At 39.0% G+C, this 17,761-nt stretch overlaps 2 protein-coding genes across 3 annotated transcripts in view; both read right to left on the bottom strand.

Moving 5' to 3' along the window:
* Positions 1-1,610: 1,610 nt before the first annotated feature.
* LOC143353229 (very long chain fatty acid elongase 7) lies at positions 1,611-5,332 on the bottom strand. The gene is made up of 5 exons (XM_076786392.1): positions 5,192-5,332; positions 4,347-4,537; positions 4,167-4,247; positions 3,916-4,099; positions 1,611-2,972 (listed from the first exon to the last, which is right to left on the bottom strand). The coding sequence occupies exons 1-5, from the start codon at positions 5,250-5,252 to the stop codon at positions 2,641-2,643; spliced, it is 849 nt and encodes a 282-aa protein (XP_076642507.1). The 5' UTR covers positions 5,253-5,332; the 3' UTR covers positions 1,611-2,640.
* Positions 5,333-13,084: 7,752 nt separating this feature from the next.
* LOC143353228 (very long chain fatty acid elongase AAEL008004) overlaps positions 13,085-17,761 on the bottom strand; it is a 39,228-nt gene continuing 34,551 nt past the window's right edge. For both annotated transcript variants that reach the window (XM_076786390.1, XM_076786391.1), the window contains exon 4: positions 13,085-15,974. In XM_076786390.1, coding sequence (XP_076642505.1) covers positions 15,474-15,974 — 501 coding nt within the window. In that variant the 3' untranslated portion in view covers positions 13,085-15,473. The remainder of the gene's footprint in view (positions 15,975-17,761) is intronic.

Raw genomic sequence — 17,761 nt, 5'->3', positions numbered from 1 at the left:
TGATCCGTGCCGTACGTAGAAAAGGATAACGATGCTGGCCGCCGAGGAGTGCAAATACATTCGTCCTATATTTTATTAGTCAAAGTCACAGCTGCAAATGCAACGCCGAACGTAGAAAAGGACAGCCAAGCTCTATTGGCCTCGGTCGCCGAAGAGTGTAAACATAATACCAAAATAACAAAACTTCCTTAAGTTTCATTAGTTTTTTATGAGACGTTGACCAACGCACTTATGGCATTTTTCTCATGAAAATGATACCAAATATGATACAATTCCGATAATATTTTCCTGTGTAATGAACGATGGTCCCGTGGCAGTGGGGATAATTCCGCGACATTTATCATCCAGGCCTCGGCGACATATATCGCGAATTCACTGTACCCGTAGGCAATTGGTCGGTCTAAAGACCATGTTCGTTAAGGGTAGCTACCCCTGCGTTCACAAGCATCCGAAAAATGTCCAGTTACAAGGAGTTGTGTTTTCTACTTACAAAAATTGTACAATTTTTTATTTAAGAACTACTTCTCCTAAAATACCATAATGCAGGACAAATAATAATAATAATAATAATAATAATAATAATAATAATAGTAATTTTATTTTAATATTTAGAGGCTGTGCATTGAACTGCTGGAAATCGAAGAATCTTTTTGAAATTTAATGAATATATTATTACACCATCGAAGTAACTATACACATTTGTTCCCTTTTCGTGAATTCACTGGGCTTGAAACTAACATTCAACATTTCTTATACTCTTAAAAATGGTAGAAAATCAACAAGGCTTAGTAACACCGCGATATAAAACGTACAAATTAATTCATGATCCTAGTAACATTTGTTTTAAAATCAATTTCAATGTTACCTGCAACAAGGTATAAACGCGTAGAAAATGATGGCAAGAAGAATGATATTGCCAAGAGTTCAATACGGTTATTTGCAAAGGAACAAAGAATTAACGAGGACAAGTACACGAATTAATTTGTACAGCTAATAGTTTCGTAAGACGGTTCAGTGGGCACTGACATATTTATTGTTTAAATGAACAGGCGGCCATCGGCGATCATCATGATCGTTTCTATACGAGAGAGAGAGGAACTTGCTTGGATCGCGTGTGACAGCCTTATACTAACGTGTGTTATATTGCACTAGCGTCCCCTCTGTCATCGAACACAAGTGATTTGATCGTGCGAACCGTGCGTGTGTACCTGGCCGTGCACGCGTGACGATAAAGTAGCGAGAGGATGATGAACGATCTTAAATACAAGAATGAGAGAGAGAGAGAGAGAGAGAGAGAGAGAAAGAGAGAGAGAGAGAGAGAGAGAGAGAGAGAGAGAGAGAGCTGTGTTTTACTGTGATCGAAGTCCTGGAATCGTCTCTGGAATAGTCTAAAAGTAAGAGATTCCAACAGATTGAAGGAGCTAGCAATGTGTACCATTGGCTCTAATACAGTGTAAAAGAAAACGAGATTCAAACACAATAGAGGGGGTAGCAATACATATTTACTATTGGTCTCATTTCTCTTCCAAGAAAAGAATCAACACGGCGAAAGAGCTGTGAATGTCTATCACAGCCTTGTCGCTGTTATCGCACTATTTTAGACTATTGTCTAAACACAGGAGGGTTAATCAGGAAAAGGAGCTAGCAAACCCTATCATAGACTAGAAGCAAGAGACTCCAACAGAGTGAAGGAGTTAGCAATGTGTGCTATAGTCCTGTCTCTAGCATATTCGCTAAGGAAGATAAATTCAAGGTCTTGTTTCTAACCAATAGAACTGAACAGAAGAAGGAGCTAGTCCATCATAGCCTTGTCTTTAGCATGGTCCAAAAGCAAGAGGGTCAAATAGGAAAAGGACCTTGCAATGTCTAGCATAGCCTTGTCTCTAGCATAGTCTAAACGCAAGAGGATCAAATAAGAAAAGGAGCTGGTAATCATAATCTTGTTTCTAGCATGGCCTAAAAGCAAGAAATTCCAACAGATTGAAGGAGCTAGCACCGTCTGCCGTAGTCTTCGTCTCTAGCAGAGTCTCTAAGCAAGGTAATCAATAAGGAGAATGAGTTAGCAGTGTCGAACAGGAGGAAGAGCTAATAATATCTTCCATAGCTTCGTTCTTCAACCAGTAGAAAAAGTCGTGACTAATGAGACCTAGTAACGCAGAGTCTAGATGTTCCAAGAACCCACTAGAGACCCATCTAGTATCATTCCACAACAGAACAAAAAGAGATTCACCGATTTATACTCGGTGAATCGTCGGGACACCCAGCTCCCCGGATAAGCGACGCGTCTCGGCCGCATCGTGCGTCTCTTATCCGAGGACAAGGTAACCGGTAGGACACCCCATGAATTACTAGACCAGGTCAGGGCCAGGTTCCCCTAGGTCCTAGCTAACTGTAACTCGCGAGTTCACGAACACGGATGCGTGGGCGTGTTCAGCTGTCAGAGAGGGAGAGAAAGAGAGAGAGAGAGAGAGAGAGAGAGAGAGAGAGAGAGAGAGAAGAGAGAAAGAGAGAGAGAGTCTGTGGTTGGAGAGTTTGACGACCGGTTTCTGTTTCTTGGACGTTTCTGGTTAGCTTCGGGGCACTGTGGTCCGCGGCGATGCGACAGGCTCTAGAGACACGTTTGGTTCCACGGGACAGCTCCTATTGGCTCTTCTTCGGCTTCCCGTTTGTCGCTTCCGAGGAGACGCCGTTCTGGCTGACCTTCGGCTGCGGCTTCCTGATGTAGGTCTTGTAGTAAAAGTCCCCGAACAACACCATCATGAATAGATTCTGCGGTATCAAGACTGCCGATGTCCATTTCGGGAAACCGCAATCCTCCGCCCACAGCAGAACCACGTAGTGCATCAGGATCAGGAAAAATTGCAACAGCTGCAGCTGGGTGATGTACTTTTTCCACCAGTTTGTTCTTATCCGGAAGGATGTCGCCAGATAGTGGGTGTACATCACCACGTGCACGAACGAGTTGATTGTTCCTGAGCAAATGCATCTGTTAGCTATGTCTTCTTGTATGATGTTTTTATAAAGGGGGCTGTGTGCGTTAACCTCTTAGCTGTTTACAGTCATTAAGCGAACTTTGAAATGTTTCAAACTCTCGTAGCTGTGAGCCAAAATGTTTCGAAATTTGTTTACTTAAAGGACTGCAGTTTAGTCGATTTTTCAGTCGAGTTTGCGTTTTTTTTTTCGAGGGAATGGAAAAAGTTATGGTAATGAAAGTTTGCATACACTTTCCTTCATGTTTCAGCTGTTCGCAGACATTTATTAAACCTTGATAGCTTCGAAAATTTCTTAGCTACAAGCTGAAACGTCTCAAAGCCTGTCTACGTTAAAAGAGTGTAGTTTTGGTGATTTTACGATTTTTTTCTGGAGAATGGGAGAAGTTAGAAGGGTGAAATTTTGCATATGCTCTTCTCGTGGTTTGTAGCCGTTGATTGAACTTTGAAATGTAAACAACATTCGCTAGCTTGGACCAAGGCTGTTGGTTTTGCAAATGGAAATTCTAGATGTTTATATTATTCTGTCTTTTTTACGTTTATAACGTTTGTTGGTTTAATGGAAGAAAATGATTTACTAAGTACGAGAGAAGATGAGTGTGAATAAAAATTTATATTGTGCTTCTTTTGCTTCATTGCGAGGAAAATTTTAGTTTCAGAATTGATTCTTAACTTATTTTACCCACGAACAATATTCTCAATGCAATTAAAAAATTGAACATGGGTTTTGCTTGGTAGGAAAATTCTTTGTTTTTTTTTTCTTCTAGTGAGTGCTCATGTATTATTTTGTCAAGAAAACAAAAGAAAGCAAAATAAAAGGAGCATCAGGTGGAGTATTTGCAAACAGAATTGCCTACGTAACTAAAAATCGAAAGAAGAGTCTCTTTGATAGCAAGCGTCTAATTTTTCTGAGGTTCGAGCTCACCTAGAAAAATAAGATGGCCGCCAGCGAGAAATTTGGTGGTCGCCCACGTGCCGATGACCATTCCAGCGTGATGATAGACGTGAAGAAACGAGATCTGGTTCCCCTTCTTCCGCAAAACGAAGAAAACGGTGTCCAACAGATCGATCAGCTTCACGATGAAGTACAACCAGACGATCCTGGCAATCTACAATTGAAAAACATCGCGTTCAAGCGGTTCCAGGACTCGCATAAACGGAACAGAGTTCGCTCACCTCTCTCTGCTTTGGATCCAACGAATAATTAACTGGCTCGCAGATTAGGTTATAGTCGTCCAGCCAGGCCAGAGTCAACGCCTGAAACAATTACGATCAACTGACTCGATATTGTTCTCAGGTTCATCGGCCTTGCAAAAGAAACGGCCAGGTTTTGTACTTTGCAAACGAACTGCTCACCTTGTAGAGTAGATACGAGCAAAATACTATCTGTACGACGTTGTATATCTGCATGACCCTGTGCAGGTTGAAGGGTTCTCTCTTTGCCATCAAGTTCGGTCCTAATTCCCGCACGAAGTATAAGTATAACGCCACTATGCCTAGCGTTCCCCATGGGTTACCGATCAGCCAGAAGTCCATCGTTCGCGGATCTTTGGAAAGCATAGTTAGACAATTTTTGACTCGGGTAACATAGGAAATACATTTTTGAAACAATACTCTAAGTCGCATGAATTAGAATATTATTTTCTTAAACAGACTCATTTATGCGCATTTACTGCAGCTTCTGATACATGAAAAGTAAAACGAAGATTTTTGCGGTGATTAACTATACCTATATATTTCTATGTATATTGATATCATTTTTAGCACACTGGTTAAAATTACGTCTATTTTCTCGTTTCTATAAATTACTATACTGCACGTCTGCAGTGCAATTCTTGCTGTTTCCTGGGTTTACTTTAACTAGCGAATATCTACTGTTGAAGATATTTTACGTGCATCTACGACCTACAGCCATTTAATATTTAAAATAAACATATTTTATTTACACTTTTGAATAACGAATATACAATATAGAGTCATTATTACATCCTGTTCATTATTTCCCCGAGTATTCAAAAGTATTTCACATGTTCCTTCAAAATGGAAAATTTCACTGTCACGAATAAAACTATCATTTTTGAAATGGAGATTTTGCCTTCTTTTTAAGGATGCTGTTTACAATAATAGTGCTATTTTTTAATGGAGATTTTTCCGGAATTCCACCTAGTTTCTAGACCTCTATCAAGATCAATTAGTATTACCTGATAGTTCGTCGTTGATGTAGCGGTACCCATAGTAAATTCGTCTCAGCAACGTCGCCATGGCGATCAGTAAATGTTTACAAAATCACGCTTGCGTACGTAACAGTATCAATGTATGTGCAAGTCTGCAGGTTTCTTCCAGCACGAAGCATTCGCGGGTCACGCAATCGCGATCGTGGTCGAGATCGATAATATTGGTCTCTCGGCGATCTGGACTGGTCTCGAACTGTTAATCGACTTTATCAGGTCTTATGAAACGTTCCTAATCACCGACGAACGTTGACAAACCGTAGAAACGACAGACTCGCTGGTAAAAGTCGAGCAGACCGCGTGTGTCCACTCCTCTCCGAGAACCTCCGGTACCGATCGAACCAAACACCCTGGAAACTCGGAGCGGACTGACCAAAATTGCTCCCCCCCGTTCGAATATGGTGTTGGGGATCGCGACTGCCATTATATTTTAATTAAGAGCACCGTCGAGGCGAGGCAACGGCAACTTCTTGCCTTTCCAGCAACGGTGGACGGCCTCAGCTGACCTTAGGCGAGTCCTCCTGACAGACAAATGCACCCTCCGACGTCCTAAGGGGTCAAACTCCCATATGCTATCCATCTCGAAAATTTCGTTTAGAAACTAGTCGGCACTCGATAAGGAGTCATTTTGGGGCTCTGCGGGAGATCCTACCCAGTGATTTCGATAACTAACCGTTAGGAACGCTGCTACACTTTTACTCGGCCGTCTACTATACTCCCACTACTCTAAATTGATCTATATTACTTAGAATGTATTAAATGATAGCAAAAATTCGTACCCTATTTAAGAGTAAAACACATGCGGTTGCGTTTTAATAATTTTACAATTGTCCCTCAACATTTTGGGATACATTTCTTTTCCGCAAAAACTGCATGATTTTTCTTCAAAGAAGGTCTTGTGGTTCCTGAAAATCAAGTTTGCAGTCGCCTAACATGGATACGATAGCTTCTCGTTCATGCGTACCCCATGGGGCCCTATGGCTCTCAAGAAAATTGCTTCGAAAAATCGATTTACTCTAATGGTCTAGAAAGCAGTAAGTGCTCGATAAGAAACAAGTTTGGAGCACTGGAGGAGGTCCTGACCAAACAATTGGATAAGAAGAATAGATGGATAGTTGGACTGGTCCTTTTTATAAATTTTAGATTTTTATAAAAAAAAAATTATTTTTGTATAGCCTAATAATGCGTGCATGATGTGCCAAAGTCAGATTTTTGAAAAAAAATTTTTTACGGAGATATACGCATGGTAAATAACCATTTCCTCGCTCCTGGGAATTCATCAGTTTTCAGTGCGATAGTTATGTAATTACTCCGCCTATAATTGAACACTTAGGGGTCTACAAATCATATGAGTTATTGCAAATGGCTTCAACTATTAACTGGCAAAAAAATTGTTAAAAAAAAGTTGTTTAACATTAAGTAATATGGACTAACCTGAAGCCCCTTTGCGTTACGCTCATTTTTTATTTACGGAGGAATACAAAAAATCCTTTGAATAGCTTCGATCTGGAACTAATCGTTTTAGCAAGTTATAATATTGATCTAGCTTTGTGCAAAATTTTATGAAATACTTCGAGATGCTTTCGCCGCAATTTAAGTTTAAATATCAACTTTCGGAATTTCCAAGAATGAATCGCGCGGAAGTCAAGATTATTTGATGTTACAGGTGAAAATTTTAAGGGATACATATCAGATAATAAAAAAATGTGACATTCACACATATAAAAAAATATTTATATAACAATTTTTTATGTTAAATAAACAAAGTTTTCGTTCACTGGACCACTGTCGCAAAAATGCAACAGGTATTTCTTGGTAGTGCTCCAATGAACGCTATAAAAATAATTTATGTAAGATAAAAAAAATTGTTATTAAATATTTTTTTATACATAAAAAATTAATAAATCATATGCACTGCACATTTTTCTTTATTATTTAGAAATATTCCTAAAAAATTTCACCCGGAACATGAAATAAACGTGACTTCCGCACGATTCACTCTTGGAAATTCTGAAAGTTGATATTTAAACTTAAATTGCGGCGAAAGGGTCCCGAAGGGTCTCATGATTTTTTGCACAAGGTTAGATCAATATTACACCTTGCCAAAACGATTAGTTCCAGACCAAAATCTATTAAAGTATTTGTTGTATGCTTCCATAAATAAAAAATGGGCAGAAAACAGAGATATTCGATTAGCCCATATTACTTAATGTTAACAACTTTTTACAAAAATTTTTTTTGCCAAATAAGGGTTGTACCTGTGGCAATCTCTCCACAAATTTTCAAAGAAATTCCTTGGATAGTTTCGTTTTTACAGATTTTTTGCCGCTTTTTGGCCATTTAGCACCACTGTGCGGCGTACTCCCTCTGAATTAATTTCCAATCTAGTAAAATGTATGAGAACAGTAAAACATTGTTTGAACTAATCTGTTTGTGGCGTGATGCATCCCAAAATTTGATCTAGAAAGCAGTTAAGATAAGCAGTTCGATAAGAAGTAAATCCGGAGCTCCGGGGGCGGTGCTGACTGAAAGAGTTGGATAAGTAGCCGTTAGGAACGCCCTTCGCTCCCCACTCTGTCGTCTACTCTAAATACTCGATGGCATTATCTACCCCAAAATTTTATCTGGAAAGCAATGATTGAAAGTGTTGAATCTTCATTGAAAGTGTTGGACAAGCAGCCGTCAGTAATTGATTTTCCAGCGACCATTTCCATTTCAAAGAATTCTGTTTCAATCTGTCGATGCGCGTGCACCGAGCTAACACGCGCTCGAAGCAATGTTTATTCAGACATATCTCGGCAACTTTTCATTGTCTTTTCGATCGATCGATTTGCGTTGATTCGACGGATCGGAATCGTTTCGAAAATAAAATGAAGACTCGCCTCACCCTCCGGAAGCCGCGTGTCACGCACACATTCGTGTTGGGACAGTGCAGTGCATACTGCACGCGGATCGTGCTGAAATAATTTTCATGTCACGGTGACGCGAAGAATCGATGGCTCCGATTAAAATAATTTCGCGTCACTTTTTCGATGGGAAACACCGGCTGCCACCGAATATACCCAGGAATCGATAATTATCACCAGCGAATTTCGAGCTCATTCGTACGCGCGGGAGGAACGATGGGACTCGTTCCAAGAATTCCCCAAAGTCGCGTTGCTTTCGAGAAATATTTGACCGAAAGAACGATAACGAAGCGACGTTCCAGGAACAAGAACGACAAAATATCTCGTCCCGAATGCAGCTAACGTAAAATCAACGTTGTAAATCTATTCCTCGCGGCCGGGCATAAAATTTAACGGCCTGTCGAACGGGGAACATATTTCTTGCCCACCTAATTTTCGCGCCGGAACACTGAAAAGTTCTTGCATTTCCCGGCCCGGCGTTTTAAACCTTGTGTAAAATGAAATTTTTGAGCATTTTTTTTTTATTTAAATCGATAGGAAATTTTCTCAGGAATACGACAAAAAAAAGTTAGAAAGTGATCAGAGATGTTCTTGTACATTATTTTCAAAATATAGTGAACGGCTCGTGCTTCTCGAAAAGAAAAATGTGCTACTTTTTGATGAGTTTTTAATTTTTTATTTAAATCATTGTTATTAATAAATCGTTCATAACAGAAAATCCGTTTTTTTTAACTTCGCCATTTTTGCAATTCTGAAAATTTTTATAAAAGAAGAATCTCATGTTGTGCGGTTTTGCATAAACTAACAGTTCCATTTTGATGTTTTTGTTTCAGATCATTTTTGTGCATTGTACGCTGCACGGCGTATTTACAGGATGCCAATTTATAGCCGCTATTTCCCCATTGATATCAACAATTAAAATTTATAAAAAATATTTTTGTTTACATTATAAAATTAATAAATGATACCTCAAATTCTAAATCAATCTACGCATTATATTTAAAACAAAAATTCTTGAAAAATAGACTATTTACACAAGGTTCCGCCCTGAAAACCCGCGTCCTCCGACCATTGGTCCCGGGGGAAAAACGTTATTGGTAGTATGCTAATCGTGAGTCATTTGTCAACACGTTGCATAATTTTTTTAGCGATCGGATCGATTCTGCTTCAACAATGCTTTAGTTGTTGCGAGTTCAAGGATTCCTAAGTACAGTTCAGTAATTTTGTTTATTGTGTAAAATTATTAAGAAGTTCTTAGCTATTAATGGGGTATCCTAGAGAGTATCGTACAATTTTTGTATATAAAAGTATTGTTGAAAATGTTAATAGGAGTCCACCAAATGCTTATCCAACACCATGTTATGGCAGTTTGTAGAGACCATTGTTGCTAGACACTGACAATGCACATGTAGCGAGCAAATACAAGCAGACAAAGTATTCAAAAATTATTATTCGATTTAGTGACGAGTCAGAGCATAATGTATCACTTTCCTATTGTCTCGTTCACATACGAACAATGTTGGAAACATTGCTCGCTTGATTTGCATAATTACGTAACAGTCATCGTGTACCACCGGAGAATAGTAATCGACGCTGTAGTCCGTATTGTGCGTGTGCAATTGTTATCATACATATGTGGTAATACATGTTCTGTGTACAGAACTTCTAAAAACCATTAGAACATTGAATTTTCATTTTTCAAAAAATTGTTAAAATTTATCTTCTTTTCTTTTAAAATTTATTTTCTTTCTTTTAAAAACTGTTATAACTTGGTAACTAAATGTCGTAGGACAATAAATTTGGTCTCATTTCAAAGTTGGAAGCCACTGCTTTTACAATCCATTATTTATTTTCTCCTAAAAAATTTTTGCATGATACAGCGGGTGGGAAACTGGAGAAACAATTTTGGTCAAAAGTATTACAAATTCAAACGTCTGTAAAAAGACTAAAAAATTTTTGTCTTAATTAAATCCACCACAGATTTATAGATGAAAGCCTTCTTTTTACATCGAAATCTTCAAAATTGATTTACGATTATCTTTTTTGGGACAAAAATGAGGAACAAGTTGATGGGACACCTTCCCCTCAAAGCTCAATAAAACAACTGTAAAAAAATCGTACAACAATTTTTAAGGTCTCGTTTTAAATGAGAGATTTCAATGTTCAAATCTATCTTAGCCTCAGTCACGAAAAAAATTTTCCAAAGCTTCCAAAGACATTTTAATTTACATTCAATTAGTAGCATTTTCGAGGGCAGACCTCTCTTCAGTTTTCCGCCTGCTGTGGCGTGCAAAAATGTTTTTTCAAAAAATGAACGACAGTATGGAAAAGTAGATACTTCAAGCTTTAAAGTGAGTCCAAGTTTTAACTGCACGATTTTTTCTTACCAACTTACAGCAGTGTAAAGATCAAGAACAATCCGATTCCAATTGCGGTTTCCAGACAATCGGAAATTGTGGAAACTGGTATTTGTTATCGATTGTGAACCACTGTTGTGTGTATGAGTGCAACACTACCGCAAAGCGATCGATCACTCGGTCATTGACTTTCTTCATTGTGTGTAAATAACAGTGGTGCATCTCGAAGGACACGATCGATAAGCTGATCGATCGGTGCGAAGCCGCGAACGTATCTCACGACGCAAGAAGCAATGTCACGTGGTGAGATTAGTGCACAATTAAGAGTTCGATTAATATGGATAACCTTGTCTGCTCCTTCGACAAGACTTTCCGCGCGAGTACTCAAGGTGTAGATCAACCTTTCTACTTTTTGCCTTCATTGAATAAAAATGTGTCATGAAAAATATATGAGTGTTACAAGTGCTCTCATGAATTCTGTTAAGTATAATTAGGTCAGTTGAATTAATTCATGTAATGATGTCCTTCATTTTGTATATTGATTTTTGGGATATTATTCGTTTCCCGTTAAAATTGTATATTGTATTCTATAAAATTCTAAATAGAGTACAAACATTTCGAATAGTTAACAATATAATAAAATTGTGGCAGAAATGAAAGCCTCAGATTCTCCCAGCAATTTTGCAGAAATAATGTTTACAATCCGAAAATCGACGATCGGGCGATTTAAAACTTTCCGATCATGTGAACCGAGGACGTTCAGAAAGCGTAAGCGGCGCCGTTTAAAATTCATGCGTAATCCGATTTGCCTGTTAATTGCGAGCCCGTGAAATCAATAAAGACCCTGGCCTTGTGTAACCGAGGCGACATCATTTCCTGTTCTGTTCAAAACTGGAGAATCCGATACTCTAGTACTCTAGTTTATAAACCGCCGTGAGAATCATCCTAAACCCATCACAGACGCAACAAAGCTGTCACGCCAAATAATCTCACGCGAATTAATTTGTCGCAATGACAAGGTAGCCTTCGAACCGTATGCAAATCAACATGCAAACGAATCGTATTTTTACGTGCACGCAACTGTCCTATTGGTTGTTTGTCAGTGTGAATGTTCTTCGGACACTAAGCTGCTATTTGCTGCCTTGTTTTTTTCGACAAAGTCGAATGAGTTGCGGTCAAATGACGCAAATGCAAATTTTTATGTGACGCTTTCATTTGAGATATTACCGCAAAAAGTTATACTGCCTTTATGCAATATGTTTATCGAGCTACTTTGTTTTGTGTCCAATGCAAAATCCTGGGAGATTAGTTACGCTAATTATACTTGGTTCATAAATCAATGCTCGCTATAATTTAGCTAGACCAAGTTGGTCTCATTCTGGAGGATTTTTATTGGACAATTATTTCGTTAATTCCCAAGCAAGATTAGTTAAAATATTGAACACGATCTAAATAAGTAATGAATACAGAACTTGATTGTCTTTCGGTGAACTTGAAGGTCTATCTTGACACCAACAAAATTATTTGCAGCTTAAAATATTGCAACAAATTTTGTAAATAGTTTTTAGAAGGCTCTCGGCCGGGATACTAAAATATCTACTCCACAATAACATTTTTTAAAGAACTTTCTGAAAACCATTTCTTACTAAAAAAAAAAGGTTCACAGGAACACACAATAATATATTCTTGAAAGACACAAGACCGAATGGTATACTTTTAGAAAACAAAATATAATTTATTTTGGTCCTGGCATTCAGCGAAAAATGAAAACAAAATGGAATAAGGATACTTTGACGATATTTGGATGCGTAGTCAGGTATGTTTGAACGGTGCACGGTAATTGGCGATGTTTGGTCGCGTTTTGTCGAAGCGCAGCTTCCCCGGTCGTACGTGAATGGGTTCGAAGTGACATCTCGTACCGTTCAATTGATCCCCACTAATATGCGTGTCATGCACCGTGAATAATTTCCATAGACGGTAATGTCAATACCGTCGAGCGGCAGTTTTAGCATGAAGCGGATGGAGAGGTCCCCTGGGTCCCATGGTCGTGACCCTAAACGACGACGAAACGTCGAACGGTGAATAACCGAAGACTCGCCTGCATTCGTTGATAGAGGCACTGCCTCATGCTCTATCCTCTGGTCAGCGATTTTTTCAATGAATTTTCAAAATCTACAGAGAACGAAGCAAAAAGAATGGTGGATACACGTTTGCACTGGTAAATAGGTTGTTTTGTTAACGTAATTGTTTTTTAACAGGATTTAGAATGTTCGTTAGTTAGGTTGTATAATTGGGAACATGGATTAAATTATTTTTAAACAGTGCAATTTTGAGCAGATCTATTTTGATACTAAAAAGATTATTTCCATTTTGAATCGATTTCCTTTAATTTTAGAATAACTCTCTTCATTTTGAATCGATGTTCCTCGACTTTGGAGTAGCCATTTCCATTTTTAATTGAGTTTTGTTCATCCTAATGTGGCCATCTTCACTTTGAATGATTTTTCTTCAATTTCAGAGCGTCGAACATTCGCGCTAAGTTTGAACATAAAAAAATGAAGTAACCCGACTCCAACGTTCGAGACTTAACATAGAGTATCAATAACTAAAAGTTTGATTTTTATTGTGTCGATCCTGCGCAGGATCCTTTCATTAACGAAATTAAACGTACAAAAATGGTCAACTATCGAATTACTCAACCCTTCAAGTTTCATCTTATATAAAACATATACAGTTAAAAATGTCGACGAAAAATTAATGTAAAACTGATTCAAATAAGAATCCATTCGTGCATTCGTTGATGGTGAATTTTCACAACAAAATTTACAATTATCACATCAAGCTAGCTTCCCCGAACCAAACATGCAACTTAAGCGTTAGTCACACAAACAGGAACAAACTCGATTCGACACAAAAACGACCCTGTGAACATCGTTCAAGTAAAAATGCGGTTCCTTTATTGCAAAACACATCCGCGTATATTAGCACAGTCGCGGATTACTTACAAATGATGAACGATGCAAGTGACGATAAATTTCGATTCCCGAACCAACTGTGTACGCAGGGCGCCCTCAGTTAAAACAGTAAAAACATTGGATTCATTCATGGACACCCTGTATACACTCATTCAGCATACACTATCGTACAAAAAAAAAGTATCAATTACCACCGCGAATCATTGTCGCTTACTTCGACGAAAATAGTAAGTAGATAGAAAAAGGAAAGTCTAAGGAAACATGATCTGTTTTACCGACCGATCCGCGGATCGGTAACAGAGCGATCGTTGATCACTCTTCTTCAACGATCAATTTCCTCTCTATCGACTCGACAGAATAATTCTTTACCGTCTGAAATCGATCGTTTGCGACGTGCCGGGAAATTCGAAATTCCCAAAAGCATACCATAGACGCAAGAATATATGGATTGTCTCTAATCAGTTCTACGAAATCTGAAGCGTTTATTTATAATTGACATCGTGTTACAGACCTGCTCCAATTTGAAGCTTGTTCAGCCTAATTCAATCTAAATTATTGCTACATTTTTCTAACCCTCGGCGGACGTGATCGTTCCCCTATTTTTAATTAATGATTCTCATTAAAATGTGCCAATCTCCTCTAGAAAATAATAATTGTGTTTCTTTTCTCTTATGGAATTCTTTAACAGAAGTTCTATAACAGATCAGTTCCTTATACAGAACTTTTACTGTGCAGATTCTAAAATATCTTCTATTTAGCAATTTAAAAAATGTATTGCGATGCACAACAATTTTTTCTTTCGAGAAAATCGTCAGCGACAAAGAAGTCCTAATCAAATGTACACCGCAGAGCCAAGTATTGTAATCAAGCAAAAATTGTCCTATTTAATCCATATTAGTTCCATATTCCTAAATAATATTTTCCCCTTTCTCACATTTTTACACACAGCAAGAAGTTCGATCGTCCGCAAAGGGAGGAAACTGGACTGCAGATCTGCGTGCAGAATAAACACTGTCTACAATCCGTTACAGAAAGTAGGAGTTGACATTGTTTTCTTGCACTAATTACTTTAATGCCAAAAATAATGTATCGATATCTTCTTTTAATCCCTTTAAGGCAGGGACGCATTACTATCGCGTCACGTGAAGACAAGTAAAAACAAGTAATTTCACGTGGCATTCTTAGAGGATATACAGGGTGTCCCACGAACGTTCTAATTCCTTGAAAGAGGTGATTTCTGAGGTCATTTGAAGTACCTTTTTCCTTTGCAAAAATGTTCTCCGTGGCTTCGTTAAGGAGTTATTGTGCAAAAACATGGACCAATCAGAGCACGGCTACAATGGCGAATTCCGGCTCGACCAATGCCGATGCCACGCTCAGCGGGATCAATTACCGAGCTGGAGTCTGTCCGCTGTAGCCGCGCTCTGATTGGTCCGTGTTTTTCGTTCATAACTCGTCAACAAAGCGACGGAGAATATTTTTGTAAATGAAAAAGTTGCTTCAAATTACCGCAGTAATCATCGCTTTCAAGGGAATGCAAAATTTTCGGGAAAACCCTATTATACGCATTATTATTTCGTCTGTAATGCGCTCGTACCTTTACCGTTTCAAGTTTCGCCTACCCATTTTTTCTCACAAATGCAACAAATCCGCAGTCGAGGTGAAACAATCGTTGACAAGCTCACAAAAGGAAGATTCGTAACGGTTCGTACGCTTTCCGTGGAATTTTGTCCGCGCGAATAGAATTCCCGGCGACCATCTTGCGAGCGTAGCAGCAAGATCGTGGCAATTATTAATTTAAAAGCAGGTAACGAGGATCAGGCGGTTCACTCTCTCAAAGTAGACGATTCTACGCCGACGGACTCTCGGTGTCCAAGTAGCTATGGCATGATCGAATCTCTCGAATCAGTTTGTTTCTCGTAGAGTCTGTCCTACGCGACGAACATGATCGGCATCGACGAGGCGTAGAAACTATGAAGACACTATGCGAGCAGTTTGTGCGCGTTCGAACATTCTACTCCGGTTTGCTCTTCGCCTGTCCGTTGCTCGGCGTCGATCTTCCTTTCGATTTCATGTAATTCTCGATGTAGAACGAGCCGAACATGTAGAAGAAGATCATCGAGTTCAAGGTCAGCAGGAACGCGATCGTCTTTGGGTAGTTGCACCCGTTGAACATCACCTGGGACGAGTGCAGGAACACGATGATGAACTGGACTAGCTGCATCGTCGTCAGATGCTTCTTCCACCAGAGGTACTTGTACATATGGGGCCCCATCGCTGCCAGCAAGTAGTAGGTGTACATCACCACGTGGACCAGGGTGTTGATCACGCCTAGAAGAGTCCCGTGACCGTTCGGCAACCATTTGATGCCTACCCAGGCGCAGATCGGCATCAACGCGTGATGGTACAGATGGAGACCGCTGATCTGACGGTTCTTCTTCCGCAGAACGAAGAACACCGTGTCCAGGAGCTCCACCAGCTTGCACATAAAGTATAAGTGCACCGCTCGTGCCATCTGGAAGATTAGGGGAATTAGTATTGTTGTCTGGAAAAGGGGAAGAAGTTTCAAGAAATTTTGTAGAAATTCTTGATGTTTAAACCGCTGCAACTTGGCAAGAAAAAATCGTACAGTTATAAACTTGGACTCATTTTAAAGCCTGAAGCTTCTACTTTTACGCACTTTCATTCATTTTTTGAAAGAACATTTCTGCACGCCACAGCAGGTGGAAAACTGAATAGAGGTCTGCCCTCGAAAATGCTACTAATTGAATGTAAATTGAAATGTCTTTGGAAGCTTTGAAAAATTTTGTTCGCAACTGAGACTAACGTGGATTCGAATATTGAAGTATCCCCTTTGCAACGAGACCTTAAAAATTGATGTACGATTTTTTGTAGCTGTTTCATTGAGCTTTGAGTGAAAGGCGAACGGTGATCTTTAAAATAATATAAGATGCACCGTGAGGACTTTGCACAATCGAACCTGTCCCTCATTTTTGTCCAATGAAACAGTAAAAAAAAATCGTACATCAATTTTTTAGGACTCGTTGCAAACAGAACGCCTTACTCTATAAATCTATGGTCGATTCAGTTAGGAAAAAAATTGTTCAGTCTTTTTATAGACGTTTGAGTTTGTAGCACTTTTGACCAAAATTGTGTCCTCGGTTTCCCACCCGCTGTATAATGCAAAGATTTTGTAGAAGAAAATGAATAATGGGTTGTAAAAGTAGAGGCTTCCAACTTTGAAATGAGACCAAATTGATTGTCCTACGATATTTAGTTACCAAGTTATAACAGTTTCAACATCGACATCTTTATGTATAATGTATTTCTTCTTACAGAGAAACTAGCAATATTTTTCGCATTACTGAGGAAACGATCGAGTGCGTTTGCGTAAACAAGGTTAGGGCAAATATTAGTCACGCTATGATCGTCACGGGAAGGACAGTTTGCCAGCTCTCTTCCGTCTCGATTAAAATAGCTGGATTACCCGGATACGAGACGTAGGTGGTATCGTTATTGTGTCGATGTTTATGTAAAACGCACAATTTTTCTACAGTGCAACCTGATCGACGAGCAAACATACAACATCACTTTATGCGGCTCGCTTTGATCAATTGAAATTTTATTTATAAAAAAGCGATGTTCGTTATAGTGAAAAATTGCAAAACATGCAACAACCTAATGTTTCATTACCGTTTTGAAAAACTGTGAAAGGAACAAGTTCGTGGGACGCGTTTGACCGTTAAAGTGAAGGGGGAAAAGATTGAATTCTCGGACATTTTTAAACCGCGCGTCCTCTGAAAGTTACAGTCCTTGGATCCGTTTAACTTTTGCACGCTATTTTGTTGCGGTCACTACGAAAGGCTGATGTGTTTCTCCCGTTTACGTCGCCGCGAGTCGAATTGCGTAATTAATTGGCCGTTCATAGGAATATTAAATGATCGAATATATTTTCGCAACCGTGGGAAACGCCGCTGTTGAGCATTCAATCGACCTTTCACCTGAAAATACCTGTCCCGGCATTGTGACTAAAACGAACGTGGGTCTTTCCGATCGCCCTATTATCGGTGCATACGTAGATTTATTATTCGCGTTCATTGGTTATGAGTGGAGGCCTAAATAAGGTTTCGCGTGGAATAACTACCTTGAGAAATTCATTTTTGAGAAATTTTATATTGACGTTTGAAAATTCATTAATCGGCTCATTTAATGAATATACTGAATTCAGCAGTGATCTATGCGATGCGAGAGGATAAACATATTGCCAACTACAATGCAATTTTAAATTCTTAGTTTTTTGTT

Source organism: Halictus rubicundus, chromosome 4 (assembly GCF_050948215.1).
Source record: "Halictus rubicundus isolate RS-2024b chromosome 4, iyHalRubi1_principal, whole genome shotgun sequence".
Taxonomy (NCBI): domain Eukaryota; kingdom Metazoa; phylum Arthropoda; class Insecta; order Hymenoptera; family Halictidae; genus Halictus; species Halictus rubicundus.
The sequence above is the reverse complement of the archived record's forward strand: the minus strand, read 5'-3'. Positions and strand labels throughout refer to the sequence as shown.